Genomic DNA, 15333 nt, shown 5'->3' with positions numbered 1-15333 from the left:
AAGATGCCACAAGTACTCCTTTTCTTTTTGAAAAATACTATTTCTTTTGTTTTTTACCATGCAAATATTTGTAATAAAAAATAAATATAAAGTGAGCAGTGTACATTTTGTATTCTGTGTTGTAATTGAAATCAATATATTTGAAAATGTAGAAAATATCCAAAAATATTTAAATAACTGGTATGATATTATTGTTTAACAGTGCGATTAATTGCGATTAATTTTTTTAATCGCTTGACAACCCTAATATAGATATACTTAGAAATATGTTTCTCTGTGTTTTAATAATTATCACTTGGAAACATGACAATGAAATTGGGTTCATTACCAGTATAAATTCCCCCACTTTTTCTACTGAGATACTTCTACCACAGCCATCACCAGGTTTAACAGTCTAAAAAGAACACACCAAGAACCTCTGAATCTCTCTCTCCCCTCTAAGGGAGGCTTTTATTTTTGTTATATTTGTTTATGACAACCCTTGACATTAAAACTCATTTTTGAATTATTATAGGGTTGCTCATAAGTGCTGGGCCGTTGGCAGTTATTCTTTCCTTAAAAAGAAATGACACTGAAGCATTTGTTTTGGAAAAAAAATACTAAGAATTTCTTGGACTGCACAAACATAAAAGAGGAACAAAAGACCGATCCAAATGTTGCCCCTATGAACCATGACAGCTTCCATCACACTGTGGATAACAAGAACTTTGTTAAATAAAAATAATGTATCTAGTACTTACCAAAATAAGACCTGAAATTAATGAAGAAGTGCCTGTCAAGGCAACATAGAACTTGGGGGTTAATGTGTTCAAAAACATACTCACTGAAAGAGAAAGAGAGAAAATCATGAGTACAACAGCAGCACAGGTTCTCCCTTTTGGCTTCCCCACTAACTCCACCCCCACTTTGAATAAATGACTTGCTCACCTTAAAAATAAAATCATATAAAGCACGTCTCTGTTAGTTTGCCCACACATGATGAGATGCAGCCCAATGTTCTACATACAGGAGTTCATTTTCACAACAGAATCCATCACAAGGAGTTACAAATCACTTACACACTCACTTGGCCTTTTCCACTCCCCACTGCACAATGCCACCACTGCATTTTAAAGCTCTGGAAAAGCTAAATGCCAACAGAGTTGTTAAGGCAGACAGTACAGTATCTTTCATTGGCCCAACCTATCCTGGGGAATCATGAATCAGTCTGAACCTGGGTTCAACTCCCTGCTCTGCTTCAGACTTGTGACCTTGGATAAGCCACATGGGACAGACTTTTCAAGGTAGTTAGGCACCTAAAGATGCAGGTAGGTGCCAAATGGGACTTTCAAAAGCATGTAGGTGGCTAACTCCCATTTTCTGAAAATTCTACTAAGCACCTATCTGCATATTTAGGCATTTAAACATCTTTAAAAATCTGGCCCTTAGTCTCTCCGTCCCTCAGCACCTCATCTGTAAAATGGGGGTGACAACACTTCCCTCCCTCACAGGCGTGCTGGGAGGGACAAATATATTAAAGATTGTGAGGTGCTCAGATATGACAGTGATGGCAGCCAGACTGATTAGGGGAAAAAATCCAGTAGCTTTACCAGTCTAGTTCATTATGGAATCCCCAGGGGCCCAGCCCCCAAAACCAGGCATGCTGGTTGGGGAGGAGTCATGGCCAGTGTAGCCATGGAAGAATTAATTCAGCTCTGACAGGCTAACTGGCCTTCTATGAAGCCCTCCAACAGTAGAATCACCAGCTGCTCCCACTCAGTCTCTTATGGAGAATTCCTATAGAATTTGAGATAATATAATCAATTTTCTATAGTGGGTTATTTTTTTTTTACCATCCTAAGGAATTTAATATAGAATTATAGCTCTGCTTTAGAATTGGATAGGATGGTTACCAACAAACCAACCCAAAGCTCTAGCAATGAAATCATTCCCTATTCAATTATACAGGGCTCTGGAATAGCTTGTATGGAATCCTGTTGGTTTGATCCCCATTTGAAGAGTTCATGTTTAGCTATTCCACCTGGAAGCAGGCAGGGCACACCCTGACTGTTTTGTAGAAGCAATGCACACATTGCTCTATCCAAGGACAAGGGCTAGATATGAACCATGAGAACTTGATTGTTTGGACAGCAACTGTGGGAGGCTTTCTTAGCCTGGGCTCAAGGCCTGAGAACCAGGATTGTAGTAGATAAAGGATGGTAACTAAGTATATTAATCAACGTCATACATTCCTTTGGGTAGCAGTGTGTAATGCTTAGGGGGAGAAATATAATAAAAGGAGAAGGTGGAAGGCGGGGGGGCAGAACAGCCCATCTCCGCTGACCAGCCTGCTTGCTTGCATAAAGCTGTGTTCTGTCTCATCACTGAACCGCCACACCCCATTAATTTCTTTCAGATTTTACATACAAATCCTTCCAATCCCAGGGTGTTGTGCTCCTCACTGGAAGACACTGCACCTCTCTGCTCCACCCGAAGTGATCCAGCCCATGACCTACACAGGGTCAAACTTGATGGGGGGTCAGAGGTATTGCCCAGGCCATGCCCACCACTGTACACTTTATTGTTTTGTTTTCTGAACAGACCTAACAGACTTGTATCTAATATAAAACAGCCATTTAAAACCCTGATTGAAGGCATGGGGAATGGCGGTGGGTTCACTCAGTTCTTTTCTGTATCTTTAAGAATGTCCCTTACTGAAGCTAAACAAACTTAAAGTGAAATATGGAGGGGAGATAATGAAGGTATGATATTAATCCTCACTGGCTCATGGTTAATTTTCAATATTCAGTAAGAAATAGAACTGTCTACCAGAAAAGAATCACATAGAACTTGAAACTCTGCCAGGCAGAAGCTTTGTGTTGTTTCTGCATGCATCTTTTCTCATATTTTTCCTGAAGAAACTAGAAATTGTTAAAGAGCGTGTATGTGTGATTTTTCATTCTACTGAATTTACACTAGCATCAAACTGGCAGAGTGAAGTCAAGAACCAGACCCCATCCTTTTTAGTTCTGTGTTAGTTTTACCCCTCAAACAAACTGGAAACAATAGTGAGCCAAAACTTAGCTGGTGTAAATTCACCTACTTTCACTGATTTCACTGTCTTAAATGGAGCTATCCTTATTTACACCAGTTGAGGAACAGATGCAATAGTCAGGATTTCCATCACACCTGATTTCTTTTCAAATACAACAAACTAACTATGAAACATTAGTGCCTGCTAAATCCAGCCCCAGGCTATGCTGAGAAGGAAGAGAAATGGAAAGACTGTAATAAGCTTTGCTCTGTTCAAACCACCCACCCTTCCTTTTGAAGAAAATATTCCTCATTCTGGCATGCAAATGTAACCTTGAGACATAATCGAAATGGAACCCTGATGGTGTCACTGATAAAATTATAGTCTGCCAACTAAATCTACTGCCCTTCTTAGGCGAATATATTCCTGCAAAAAAACATCTGCTGGGATATTGCTGTACACGTGTGCCGGTCATTACTTTGCTACAATGCCAATGATGACTTCAGTGGTTGAACTGCAGCAGACTTTATTGAGGTGCTTCCCCTTCAGTTCCCGGGCACAGGAGTAACCTCACGGGGCATGGACCATTAGAGTTTGTCATTAAATCAGGAACATTACCCAAGTGGGTTTTGATTTCCCAATGTTTTAATGACAGAGATTGAGTGATTTACCAAAATACTAAAGCCATGGTGCCTTCGAGCTTTAGAAACTGGGACATTGACATAGGGCCCATTTGGAGTCTGGGCGGAATATTGATTCTGTCCATATCACTTAAAGCAGCATTTTCTGTTGAGTTGTGAGAGGGCACTGTTGCAAACAGAGAATTTTCTGTCTTGAGAGCAGATGAGTTAAGCACAGTCACTCAGGTCTTATCATTATCAACCACACTGAGTGAACGCTATATCAAGGAAAATTTGTCCACGTAGAGGACTGTGCAAACTCCTCTGTCCACTTAAGCTCTGGATTGCCTCTCCATGGAGTAGGGCAGAGGAGCAACTCCTGCTCAGGGGAAGCACCATACCTGTGGTGCTTTGGGAAGTGGGCTCTGTATGGATGTTTGTAGAAAATTATGATTTAGAGATGCTCCCTCATAAGGGACAGTATTATGAACATAGGAATTTGGAGATGTGCTCTGGAGGAGAGGGCTGGGAACACCCCAAAGCTGTGTGCAGCAATTCACCAAAGATGCTGTCCAGTTTGTTTTATTAAAGTTTCATTCCTTTCTCATTCATTGGTGTGTTTTTTAATGAACCCCAAGACAGTTATAGGCTCCTTGACACAGACTCCAAACAGGCCCTCTGTCAAGGGGACTGTTGTTGGCATGGTGCTTGTCAGAAGCTGGGAGAAGGGATATTGGATCCATATTTATACAGAGCAAATAGCCCCAAGTCCCTGCACAGGGGGACAGAGAGACGGGACATCTACCCTAAGTCCTGCAGAGTTGCTCAAACTTCGTGCAAGTGAGTATAGAATTTCACCTTTTGAATATTCCCAATTCCTCCAAAGGGCATTTGGAAAGTTCACCATTGTCTTAGTCACAAACAGTCTATACTGATTCATATTTTAATAATCAGAAGTGAGCAGAAATCGTTCTACGGTGGAGGGGATTTTTAGTGATACAATCTTTGTGCCAATGCTCCTGGTTTCTCCTTCTTTGCGTGTTCTCTCTCTCATACTGCTGGATACCACTGTGTTAACTTTAACTGCTTCTTGCTAAAACAGCTCCCTCCTCTTAGGCCTTGTCTACACCGGCAAGTTTGTGAGCAGTAAAGCAGCTTTCTGCGCTGTAACTCCCGAGGTGTACACGCTGCCAGGCTACTTAGTGCACAGAAACTGCACAGTTGCAGCGCTGTAAAAAACCCACCCCGACGAGAGGCCTAGAGGTTTCTGCGCCGGGGCTACAGCGCTGCGGTGCCCGTGTAGACACTGTGGTTGATTACAGCGCTGCGATTGGCCTCCGGGAGGTGTCCCACAATGCCAGTTCTCGCCTCTCTGGTCATCGGTATGAACTCTACTGCCCTGCCCTCAGGTGAGCAACTGTCAGCCCCACCCCTTAAATTCCTTGGGAATTTTGAAAGTCCCCTTCCTGTTTGCTCGGTGACGCATGCAGTGGTCTCAGCACGTCTCAGAGAAGGGATATTGGATCCACATTTATACAGAGCAAGTAGCCCCAAGTCCCTGCACAGGGGGACAGAGAGAAGCGACACAATGCCGAGCTGCTGGATCTCATCAGCATTTGGGGAGAGGAGGCTGTGCAGTTTCAGCTGCACTCCAGCCATAGGAATTATGATACCTATGGACAGAAGGCCACTGTGGATACTTGGGTGCTAGTTGAGAGTGAACCGATCCAGTAGGAGGAAATCTTGGAAGAGGATGTGGAGGGAGAGGGAGACCCGGGGCAGAGCATGACTCGGAGGTCAGAGATGCAGGCAGCCAGGAGCTCTTCTATACCCCGGAGGAGGTTAGCCAGTCACAGCTGTCGGAGCTTGGCGAAGTGCAAACAGGAGAGGAGGCCCCTGGTAAGTGGCTTTGATTTTGGGAATCTCCGAAGTGAGTTGTTGGGAGCAGGAGGGTTGCAGAAAGTAGGCTTCTGTCTGTATGATGCGCTTACCACCACGTGCCTAGTCTGAGTGATGGAACAGGGTGTTGATTGACTCCCTCTCTTCACAGGAAACTCTCATGGAGATACTGGGCAATCCGCTGCCGCAGGATCTTTGGCAGAGCTGTTTTGTTTCTTTCCCCATTAAGGGTAACTTTTCTGTGCCACTCTGCCATCACGGGGGAGGGGGGGTGGGAAGGGGGGTGGGAAGGACCATTGCTGCACACAGGCAAGCAGCATAAGGACCAGGGAAAGAGCTGCAGTCTTCGAGAAGACCATCCCTTGATTCCCTGCTCACCCTCAGCAGCGAGGTATCTTCCATAATGAACAGCCTGTGGAAAATGTGGAGTCAGTAATGATTATAAGGCCCCTCTCGCACCGTGCTGGCTCTCCCCAAGAGCCATGTGCCCAGTGTACAGTACGGTCCTAGAACACTGATTTCCCCTTCCCCTGCGGTTACTCACCATTTTGGGAGTCTTGTGGCTTGCCTGGGTTCAGCCAGTTAGTGACAGGTATGTGAATAGTGGCTGTGTTTTAAATCACTGAATCAGTGGTCTGTGTGTTGCAAACAATACTGCTTCTGTAAAACACTGCATTTTGGCTGCACAGATATGACCTTGGGAGCCCAGCCTCCCTCTTTGTTATCACTGGCTGAATGACTGCGCAGAATTAGAAAGCAGCCACGAAGAACTAAAGAGGACTTTCTGCATGATGTCATGATGTACTCCATGGCCGAAAAACAAGAACTGAAGGAGTGGGAGGACAGTGAGAAGACGGACTGAAAGGAAAACACAGTGCACCAGAATGAAACCATGGAGCAGCTCTTAAAAGTTATGGAGCGCCAAGCAGACACGTTCTAGGTGCTATGAGCACTGCAAACCAAGCAGCTCTGCGCCTGCCCTCCCCTGCAACTGCTGTCACAAAACTCTTTCCCATGTGCCCCCTAGACACCGCCAACACACTCTTATCAACCTCCTGGCTCCAATCTGTACCCGCTGCATTTCACTCCTCCCTCGTCACAGTCCAGCCCTGCAGACTCCCAGTACCCACTGCTCTCAACACCCGTCCCCCTGCAGTTTAGCCCTGCTGAAGTACAGTACCAGCTGCACTGTACTCCAAAGGAGCAGGTTACATATGATACCTGGACATACCCAAATCTTTAACCGTCCTGGGACCCCACCTCCTCCTGGGACCCTCCCTTCCCACATCCCCCACAGTTTAGATGTGTTTTTTTGTTTGTCTCTCCTCTCCGGTTGTTGTTTTTTAATAAAATAATTGTTTTGGTTTGAAAGTAATCTTTAGTCTATTAACTGAAAGCAAAGAGAGCCCTGCAAAGTAACAGGCAATTTTTTTTCAACCTTCATAGTGCATCGTCTGCACCAATCACAATCACCTCCTAGCATTACAAGCACTGCACTCCCGAGCAACAAATATTAGTGGCTTTCAGCTTCAAATTGCTGCCTCAAGGCATCCCTGATCATTATGGCCCCGTGCTGTGCCCCTCTAATAGCCCTGGTCTCTGGCTGTTCAAATTCAGATCCCAGGTGCTGAGCCTCAGTGGTCCAGCCCTGAGTGAAGCTTTCATCCTTCCCTTCACAAATATTATGGAGCGTACAGCACACAGCTATAAGCATAGGAATATTGTCATTGGCCAGGTCCAGCCTCCCACAGAGGCAGAGCCAGCGGCCTTTAAACAGCTAAAAGCACTCTCAACAGTCATTCTGCACTTGCTCAGCCTGTTGTTGAACCGCTCCTTGCTGCTATTAAGATGCTCCATGTATGGCTTCATAAGCCACGGTATTAACGGGTAGGCAGGGTCTTCCAGGATCACAATGGTATTTCAACTTCCCCTACGGTGATCTTCTGGTCCGGGAAGAAAGTCCCTGCTTGCAGCTTCCTGAACAGGCCAGTGTTCCAAAAGATGCATGCGGCATGCACCTTTCCGGACCAGCCTGCGTTAATGTCCATGAAGCGCCCACGGTGATTCACAAGCGCCTGGAGAACCATTGAGAAATACCCCTTCCAATAAATATACTTGGTGGCTAAGCGGTCTGGTGCCAGAATTGAAATATCCGTGCCATCTATTGCCCCTCCTTAGTTAGGGAAGCCCATTTGTGCAAAGCCATCTACGATGTCACGCATGTTGCCCAGAGTCGTGGTCTTTCGGAGCAGAATGCGATTAATGGCCCTGCACACTTCTGTCAACACGAGTCCAATGGTCAACTCTCCCACTCCAAACTGGTTAGCGACCGATCAGCAGCAGTCTGGAGTAGCCAGCTTCCACAGTGCAATCACCACGTGCTTCTCCAATGACAGGGCAGCTCTCATTTTCGTGTCCTTGCGCCGCAGGGCTGAGCCGAGCTCATCACACAGTCCTATGAATGTGACTTTCCTCATCCGAAAGTTCTGCAGCCACTGCTCGTCATCCCAGATGGGCATCACAATGTGATCCCACCACTCAGTGCTCGTTTCCCGAGCCCAAAAGCGGCGTTACACTGTGGTCAGCACCTCTGTGAATGACACAAGCAATCTCGTGTCGTAGCTACTACGCATGGCAAGATCAATGTCAAACTCCTCTTGCCTTTGTAGTTTAAGTCTCACTCGTAACGTGTTAGTGAGAGCAAGCAGCATATTGGTCAACAGTGCGGGATCCATTCCTGCAGACCAGAGGCATAGCACGCAGTACACAAACCACTGAAAGATGGCGCCAAATGCTGACGGAAGCACAGGGGTTGCTGGGATGCAAAGCAATGCATCACTGGGCATTGGGACAGGACCCAGGATGTCCCACCATCCCCTCCGCCTTCCCACAACCCTTAGCAGCAGAAGAGGAAGAGATGCTCTGTGGGATAGCTGCCCCGAGTGCACCGCTCCGAATACCACTGCAAGTGTGAACACGCTATTGCGAAGGCAGCTGAAAGTGTGAACACGCAACAGCGGTTTCCCTTCAGCGTTCTCTGAGCGGTGCTGTAACTGCCGGAGCTGTAACTCTGACAGTGCAGACATACCCTAATACTATTGCTGCTACAAAAAGGGCTACAAGCCTGCAGGTTCTTCAGAATATGTGGGCCACATTCTCAGCTGATGCAAACTGGCATAGTTCCACTGATTTATTGGAGCTATGCTGATTTACATCAGCTGATTATCTGGCCTACGTATGTTCAGTCACTTTGCTTTTTTCTTCAATTGAAAGAGTAATACAACTACTAACCCATGACAATTATTCTGCCACAAAGTATTAATCCCCCTGTATGTTTCATTATTAAAGCAAATTGTTTTCCACTGTGAAACCTATGTTTCCATATCCATCAGACTAAATACAGGAGAAAACATGTGGTCAGACTGTGCTCCCCTTGAAGTCAACAGGAGTTTTGCCTGAACATTAATGGAAGCTGGGATTTAGCTTTTCTATATTCAGCGCCAACTGCCTGATTTTCCTCAAGAGCCTATTCCCTTTAATTATTGTTAAATCCCAATTGCTTCCAAAGGCTTTTGTAGATGGCTGAAATATTTTTAGTGTGTTTGTGGAGATAATATATTGCAGGCTGTAGTTATTCTATTATTCAAAATCATTTGGGGGAAAAGGATCTAACACAGACTGCTAGACACTTTAAATGACCCATTTTAAAATTAATTTTAACTCAGGCTAATTAACAGCTTTACTCATAAATTCACTGAAAATTTATTTTGTCCTGAAAGAGCAAACTGCAATGTTTGTTCAGGATACATTGTATTTTGCATACATATCAGAGTTTGAATCTCTGATGTATGTCTAAACCTCATCTCAATCTTAACGCAGCTTGTTGGTCCCTCCATAACTGCAATCTCAAAAGTAAGTTATAACCCATAGGGCTCACAGACAGGGTGGGAGTGGAACAATGGTGAATGAAGGCATGAGTAGGTGAAAGTTCAAGGACCCCACTCAGACAAACCAATGTTCAGAGTTCCTGCCTCAGAGTGAGGAAAGCCACGAGTTCTTGAGTTTAAAGTGAGCCATTTACTGTCTACCCCTTCAAATTGTCCTCCCCCTAACAATCTTTAGAAGGGCCATAACTCATTTGGGACAAGTGTACTCAGGTCAGATTGGCTGGTACATATGAGTATCATGGCCCCTCTTCCCCTCAAATATAAATAAAGGAGGAAGATTTGAGGTTAACCAGCCATTAGGGGGTGCACCAAGAAAAACCCTAGTCCCATAATAGGGCTTTTTCCTGGGAAGCTATTAAGAGTTTTTACTTCTGCAAATATTCTAAAGAAATTACCAAAGAAGAAGAAAAAAACACCTAAAAGTTGAACAGAGCTAGTGTGCGTTTCAAATGTAACTGAGTTCTTGCAAATTCTAAGTAGCTTCCTTCTCTAAGGTCTCTTGGTGTAAATTAATAATCAAAACTTGAAAACATCAGTGCCTTGGGAATGAGGGAATGATTACATGTTTGCTCTACCAGAAACAATTAGCACCTCTGTGTAGTGCACAGGAAAATCCAGATGCCCACTTACGTAGTTCAGCCACCTACCATCATGCTAGAGCAAAAGGCCTGAATCAGAGTCAGATTCAGACATCTGAAGCCTGTTCCAAGGGCCACGGGAGTTACTGGAAAAGACTCCTGTGGACTTCAATGGTTGTGGATCAGGGCCCTGCTGAGAAAACGATGAGGCAAAATGTGGCATAAAAGCTGTCTCTAGCTTCACATGAATAATATCTGGCAACCTACACAGAGTTTTACATCATCAAAGCACTCTGGACCTGTACTAATACTGACTAATTGAATAAGAAAACATCCTGGTTTGAAGCAGACACCTTTCACTGCTCCACTGATATTTCTTCCCTTTCAATATTTTGGTGGAGGTGAAGAAGCGAGCAAATTATTCTCTGGTGTCAAATATGCATAAGGCCAACCCAGGATATCAAAACTCAAGTAGAGTATGTGGCTCTTGGCAATAACAAACATGTTACGGTTTCTATACTTCCATGTATTTTTAAAACATTTTAAAAATAGTTTAATATTTTTCAATCCTTTATTTACGGTAATGGGTATTTAAAGGAATCTTGAGTTCCATGGTTTATGGATTTTGAGTATACAGATATGGAAAGAGAGATCAGTTCATACTGCATGAAAGCAGCTATTGTGATACAGATCTGGAGTAGCATGGGCACCATGCTGCAAAAAAGCAGGGACATTACCACTGGTCTTCACAATACAATGGTGACTTGAGTTCATTGCACAGCTACTGCTAATTGTAAACTGAATGGAAGGCTGGGCCAATCTGAGCATTCAGACTGGCTAATGCACTGGCAGCAATGAACCCTATACAAACCAACTGAAACTGCACCCCCATTAAAAAATCCAGACGTCTCATATTTTGAGGTTTTCTCATCTTCAAGAACAAACTCAAGAGAAGTCATTTTCTGGGGATTAATGAGCAGATGGGGATAGACTGACCAGCTAGTAAGGGTGAAAAATCAAGGCAGAGGGTGGGGGGTAATAGGCACCTATATAAGACGAAGCCCTGAATATCGGGACTGTCCCTATAAAATCTGGACATCTGATCACCCTAGATGGAGATAACAGCTGCTGGGCGGCACTTTGAACCTGGGTTTCATTCCCAACTCTGCCACCGACCTACTGTGTGACCTTGGGCAAGTCACTTCATCTTTCTGTGCCTTTGTATCTTCCCCCTCCCTTTATCTGTTTTGTCTCTTTCAATAGTAAGCTCCTTAGGGCATGGGCTATCTCTTACTCTTTCTTGTATGTGTCTAGCACAGTGCTCTGATATCAGGTGGGACTGCTAGTAAAACAAACAACAATAACAGTAATGAGCAGATGGTGTAAGCTGGATGGACTGAGAATGAGCGATGAAGGGTGATATGGCCATGCCAAAATGATTCCATTAGCTGTTCCTCTCTAGACAGTCTAATGGTTGGGGTGGTTTTAAAGTGGAGAATTTGTGCAAAGTATAATATTGTTTCTGCTTGATAGCTGGACTCTACTGCAACACACTTTCAACCTTAACTCCTTTATAATTAATTTTTTTGTTTGCAAACTCATATAAGACCCTGTCAACACTTATTCAGATCTATACCATTTTAAGATATCCAGGACTTCTCTGTCGTCTTAGTTGTACTTTAATGCAATACTGCATGGAGAAGTGTTCCAGTGTGGTTGTGACTGGGGATTTCCTTTCTTCACTCTGCAGCACTACAAGACTCCTCAGACTGAAACTGCTTGCATGCATGACCAGAACATGTATTGCAGAAAGACATCTTAACTGTTGGGTCAAGTTGTGGTCCCCTTCTATAATCATGTACACATCTGTCCGAGAAAGGTAGGGTAAGTTCTGATACCACAGTGCTCGAAAATGAGAAGCCTTGATGCACTGTGCTGGTAGTGTGGTTTCTGAATATTATAATTTATCTGCATTCTCTATTTCCTTTTAGACATGCATCATGCTCCTTTCTCTTGTAAGAGAAAGCATCACAGTAAGAGAAAGCATGTACAGCAAGAGAAAACCCAACTCTCTGGAGGGAAAGCTACAGCACACATCATGAGCCAGATACATTTGCAACTTGCTAAATACTCCCTGCTCCCTCACAAAGCAATCCCACTTATGCTATAGCTGGAATACTATCTCAGTTTATTTCATTGCACAGTGGGCTAATTAGATGAAATGGTACTAAGTACTGCAACAAGTTTTGGAAAAATGTAGATAGGCTACGTGGTGTTTGTTAAATCTCATGTGTCTATTACCTATACTATACCTTAGACTGAGGCCTTAGATAGGTTTATGAAGTTTAGCCTTTTAAAGCTGTACTAAAATGAAAGCCAATTACTAAACTTCATTATATGGAGTCACTTAAGACAATTAATGGCTTTTGTTCTAAGTACCAGATCAGCACAGTTCAACCTGCAGATAGAATAGGTTTTGCCCTTTTCTGACATGCTAAGTGTGGGGTATTGATTCCATTTGATTTTGCACTTGCAGCTGGAAGGATCATTATGTTCATTATTAATTAAAAAAGCGCCTTTCATTAAAGGTTTGCTACGAGGATTAGCTTCAATGCCTTAGATAATTAAGATTAGAGTAGGCAACCCTCATTGCTGGGTGATAACTCAGACATTGATCAACTGCTGGTGTTTGTGAAACAACAAAAGACAAAAAAGGTCTCACAGACTCCTGCATTGTAGAAAGACCTCTGAACTCTGGGTCAAGTGGTAGACCCTTTCTATAATCATGTGCATATACCTAGTCCTCTCACTGCCCCTTAGAGAGATATGAAGAGACAGAGGACCTTTCTCCTATCAGACTTGCTTCTTGGCCTTTTATCCAAGGACCAGGTGACCAAGAAGCTATCATCCGATCCCTCACCTCAAACCAATCACCTGGGAAGCAACTAACTAGGCACTGGTCGGTGAAGTCTAACTCCCAGAAAAGGCCATCCCTACCCTGAGACAGGGAGGATGAGGGGGCAGGCACAGAGTATTCCTGTTTCAAAATCTTAGTGAAATGGTTTAGAGAAAGGTGGAAGGAGCCTGAGATTTCTCCCCTCATGTACTCCTCCCACCACAAACTGTGTGGTGACCTACTATCTGGCTGAGAACTAGAGCTGGTCAGGCATTCTCCGCCCCTCCAAAAAAAACGTTGAAGAAAACAAAAGATTTTTCATTGTTGTTTAATTTTTTCTACAAAATTTTCAGGTATTCATCATAAAAACACACACTGAAAATTGTTTAGTTTTCAGCAACCAAAAAACTGAAAACTTTCAGCTAGTCAGACACAAATTTTTGGTTTAACTGAAAAGTGTCACCTGTCTGGTCCAGTTGCCAAAAAACTAGAATATTTTGTTATTGTTGTTGGTTTGTTTTTTTTAGCTAAAAATTTTCTCAAAAACAGATATTCCAAAATAGAAAATGTCTGTTTTGACTGAAAAGCCATTTTTTGTTTAAAAACAAAAAATCTTAAATGAAAAATCTTGATCCACTCAACTGTCAACATCAACATGGCACCTAAGGTAGGCTGTGCCCGACAATATTAGGTGTCTCCTTACACTGGCTGAGCAGAATGTGTTTGAACAAGAGCAGGGAATGCTACAAGGAATCTATATGCTCAAGAATCTTCCTGTATCGAACCTCTATATTTTAGGAATTGCAAAGATGCTGTTCACCTTGGTATCTAAGCAATTGTGAGATGCTTGTGAGAAACATTAGAATGATAAGAGGCAGCAAGTTCATGGAGACTTGCCCAGGATGCATAGTCGCTAATGTCATTATCCTATTACTGAAAATATATCTGTGCTTCCTGCTTACATAACGTCTGCTGTTTGTTATGGGAAAGATGGGTGAAAGAAAATTGATTTTCGGGGGGGGGGGGGAGGTGGGAAGGGAGTGTTTATTTAAGTTCATCTTTGTAGTAAAGCTGTAGAGAATCCTACTTTTCTATCACTGACAAATGTTGGACAATTCTTGATGCCACTCTAGAGGTGCAATGATACAGCATTAGATGGAGAAAGAACACTGAATTCCAATAAGATGAGTTTTGTGGAAGAAATTAAGAGAAACAGTCACACCACTTTTCTGCATTAAGCTACCTGTAAAACTCACTAGAACAGGAAAGTATTGTAATATTTTTTTTCAATAATTTCAATAATTGGTGCTCTGGGTAATGTGGCATTGAAAGTAGGAAAATTATTTTTTCATCAAGTGTGGTTCATTATTGCTCTAATTAACGCCCCCCCTTTACGATACTAGTCACTCAGATAGTAATTTGTACCAAATGGAAAGGTGCTACAGTATGAGGAAATCTATCACCACATTCCCTACATTCCTGGGAATTTTCAGGGAAGGTTTAGCACTAAGTTTGACTGTGACAATACAACATAGGTTATCTGGAGGTTTCAAGGGTAACAAACGCTTTTAATGATTGGGAGGTTTCTATGGTAGCTCTGTAGATACCACTGAAGTTTGCACTCAGGTCCTGAGGACAATCCTGTTTTGTGTAACAGAGATATGGATAAGTGCGGTACACATACAGGATATCTAAGTGAAAGCATTGCAAATTGCTTTAAATAATACGTGTTTTAATATGGCTAAATGTAGAGGTGTACATCTGGGAAAAAATGTGTAGGCCACACTTACAGGATGGTAGACCCTACCCTGGGAAGCAGTGACTCTGAAAAAGATTTGGGTTTAGGGGTGGATAATCAGCTGAATAGGCACTCCCAGTGTGATGCAGTAGCCAAAAAGAACTAATGAGATCCTGGGATGCATAAATAGGGAACTGTTTAATAGGAGTAAAGAGATTATTTTACCTCTATATTTGGCACTGGTGTGATTGCTGGAATACTGTGTCCAATTCTGATACTCAAAGGATGTTGATAAATTGGAGAGAAGAGCCACGAGACTGATTACAGGTTTAGAAAACCTGCCTTATAAAGATAGACTCAAGGAGATCAATCTATTTAGCTTAACAAAGAGAGGGATAGGGGATGATCTGATTACAGTCCATAGGAGACCTACGTGGGGAACAAATATTTAATATTTCAATAATAATTGAATCTAGCAGAGAAATGTGTAACACAAACCAATGGTTGGAAGCCGAAGCTAGACAAATTCACAGTGAAAATAAGGCATACATTTTTAACACTAAGCGTAATTAATTATTGGAACAATTTACCAGTGTTCATGGTGGATTCTCCAGCACTGACAATTTTAAAATCAAGATTGGA

General features: G+C 43.0%; 1 protein-coding gene across 4 annotated transcripts in view; it reads right to left on the bottom strand.

The window, feature by feature from the left end:
• ST7 (suppression of tumorigenicity 7) overlaps positions 1–15333 on the bottom strand; it is a 234648-nt gene that overhangs the window by 107018 nt on the left and 112297 nt on the right. For all 4 annotated transcript variants that reach the window (XM_048836149.2, XM_048836152.2, XM_075124440.1 and 1 more), the window contains exon 2: positions 741–823. In XM_048836149.2, the coding sequence (XP_048692106.1) occupies positions 741–823 (83 nt within the window). The remainder of the gene's footprint in view (positions 1–740; positions 824–15333) is intronic.

This window comes from Caretta caretta, chromosome 1, assembly GCF_965140235.1.
Source record: "Caretta caretta isolate rCarCar2 chromosome 1, rCarCar1.hap1, whole genome shotgun sequence".
Classification (NCBI taxonomy): domain Eukaryota; kingdom Metazoa; phylum Chordata; order Testudines; family Cheloniidae; genus Caretta; species Caretta caretta.
The sequence above is the reverse complement of the archived record's forward strand: the minus strand, read 5'-3'. Positions and strand labels throughout refer to the sequence as shown.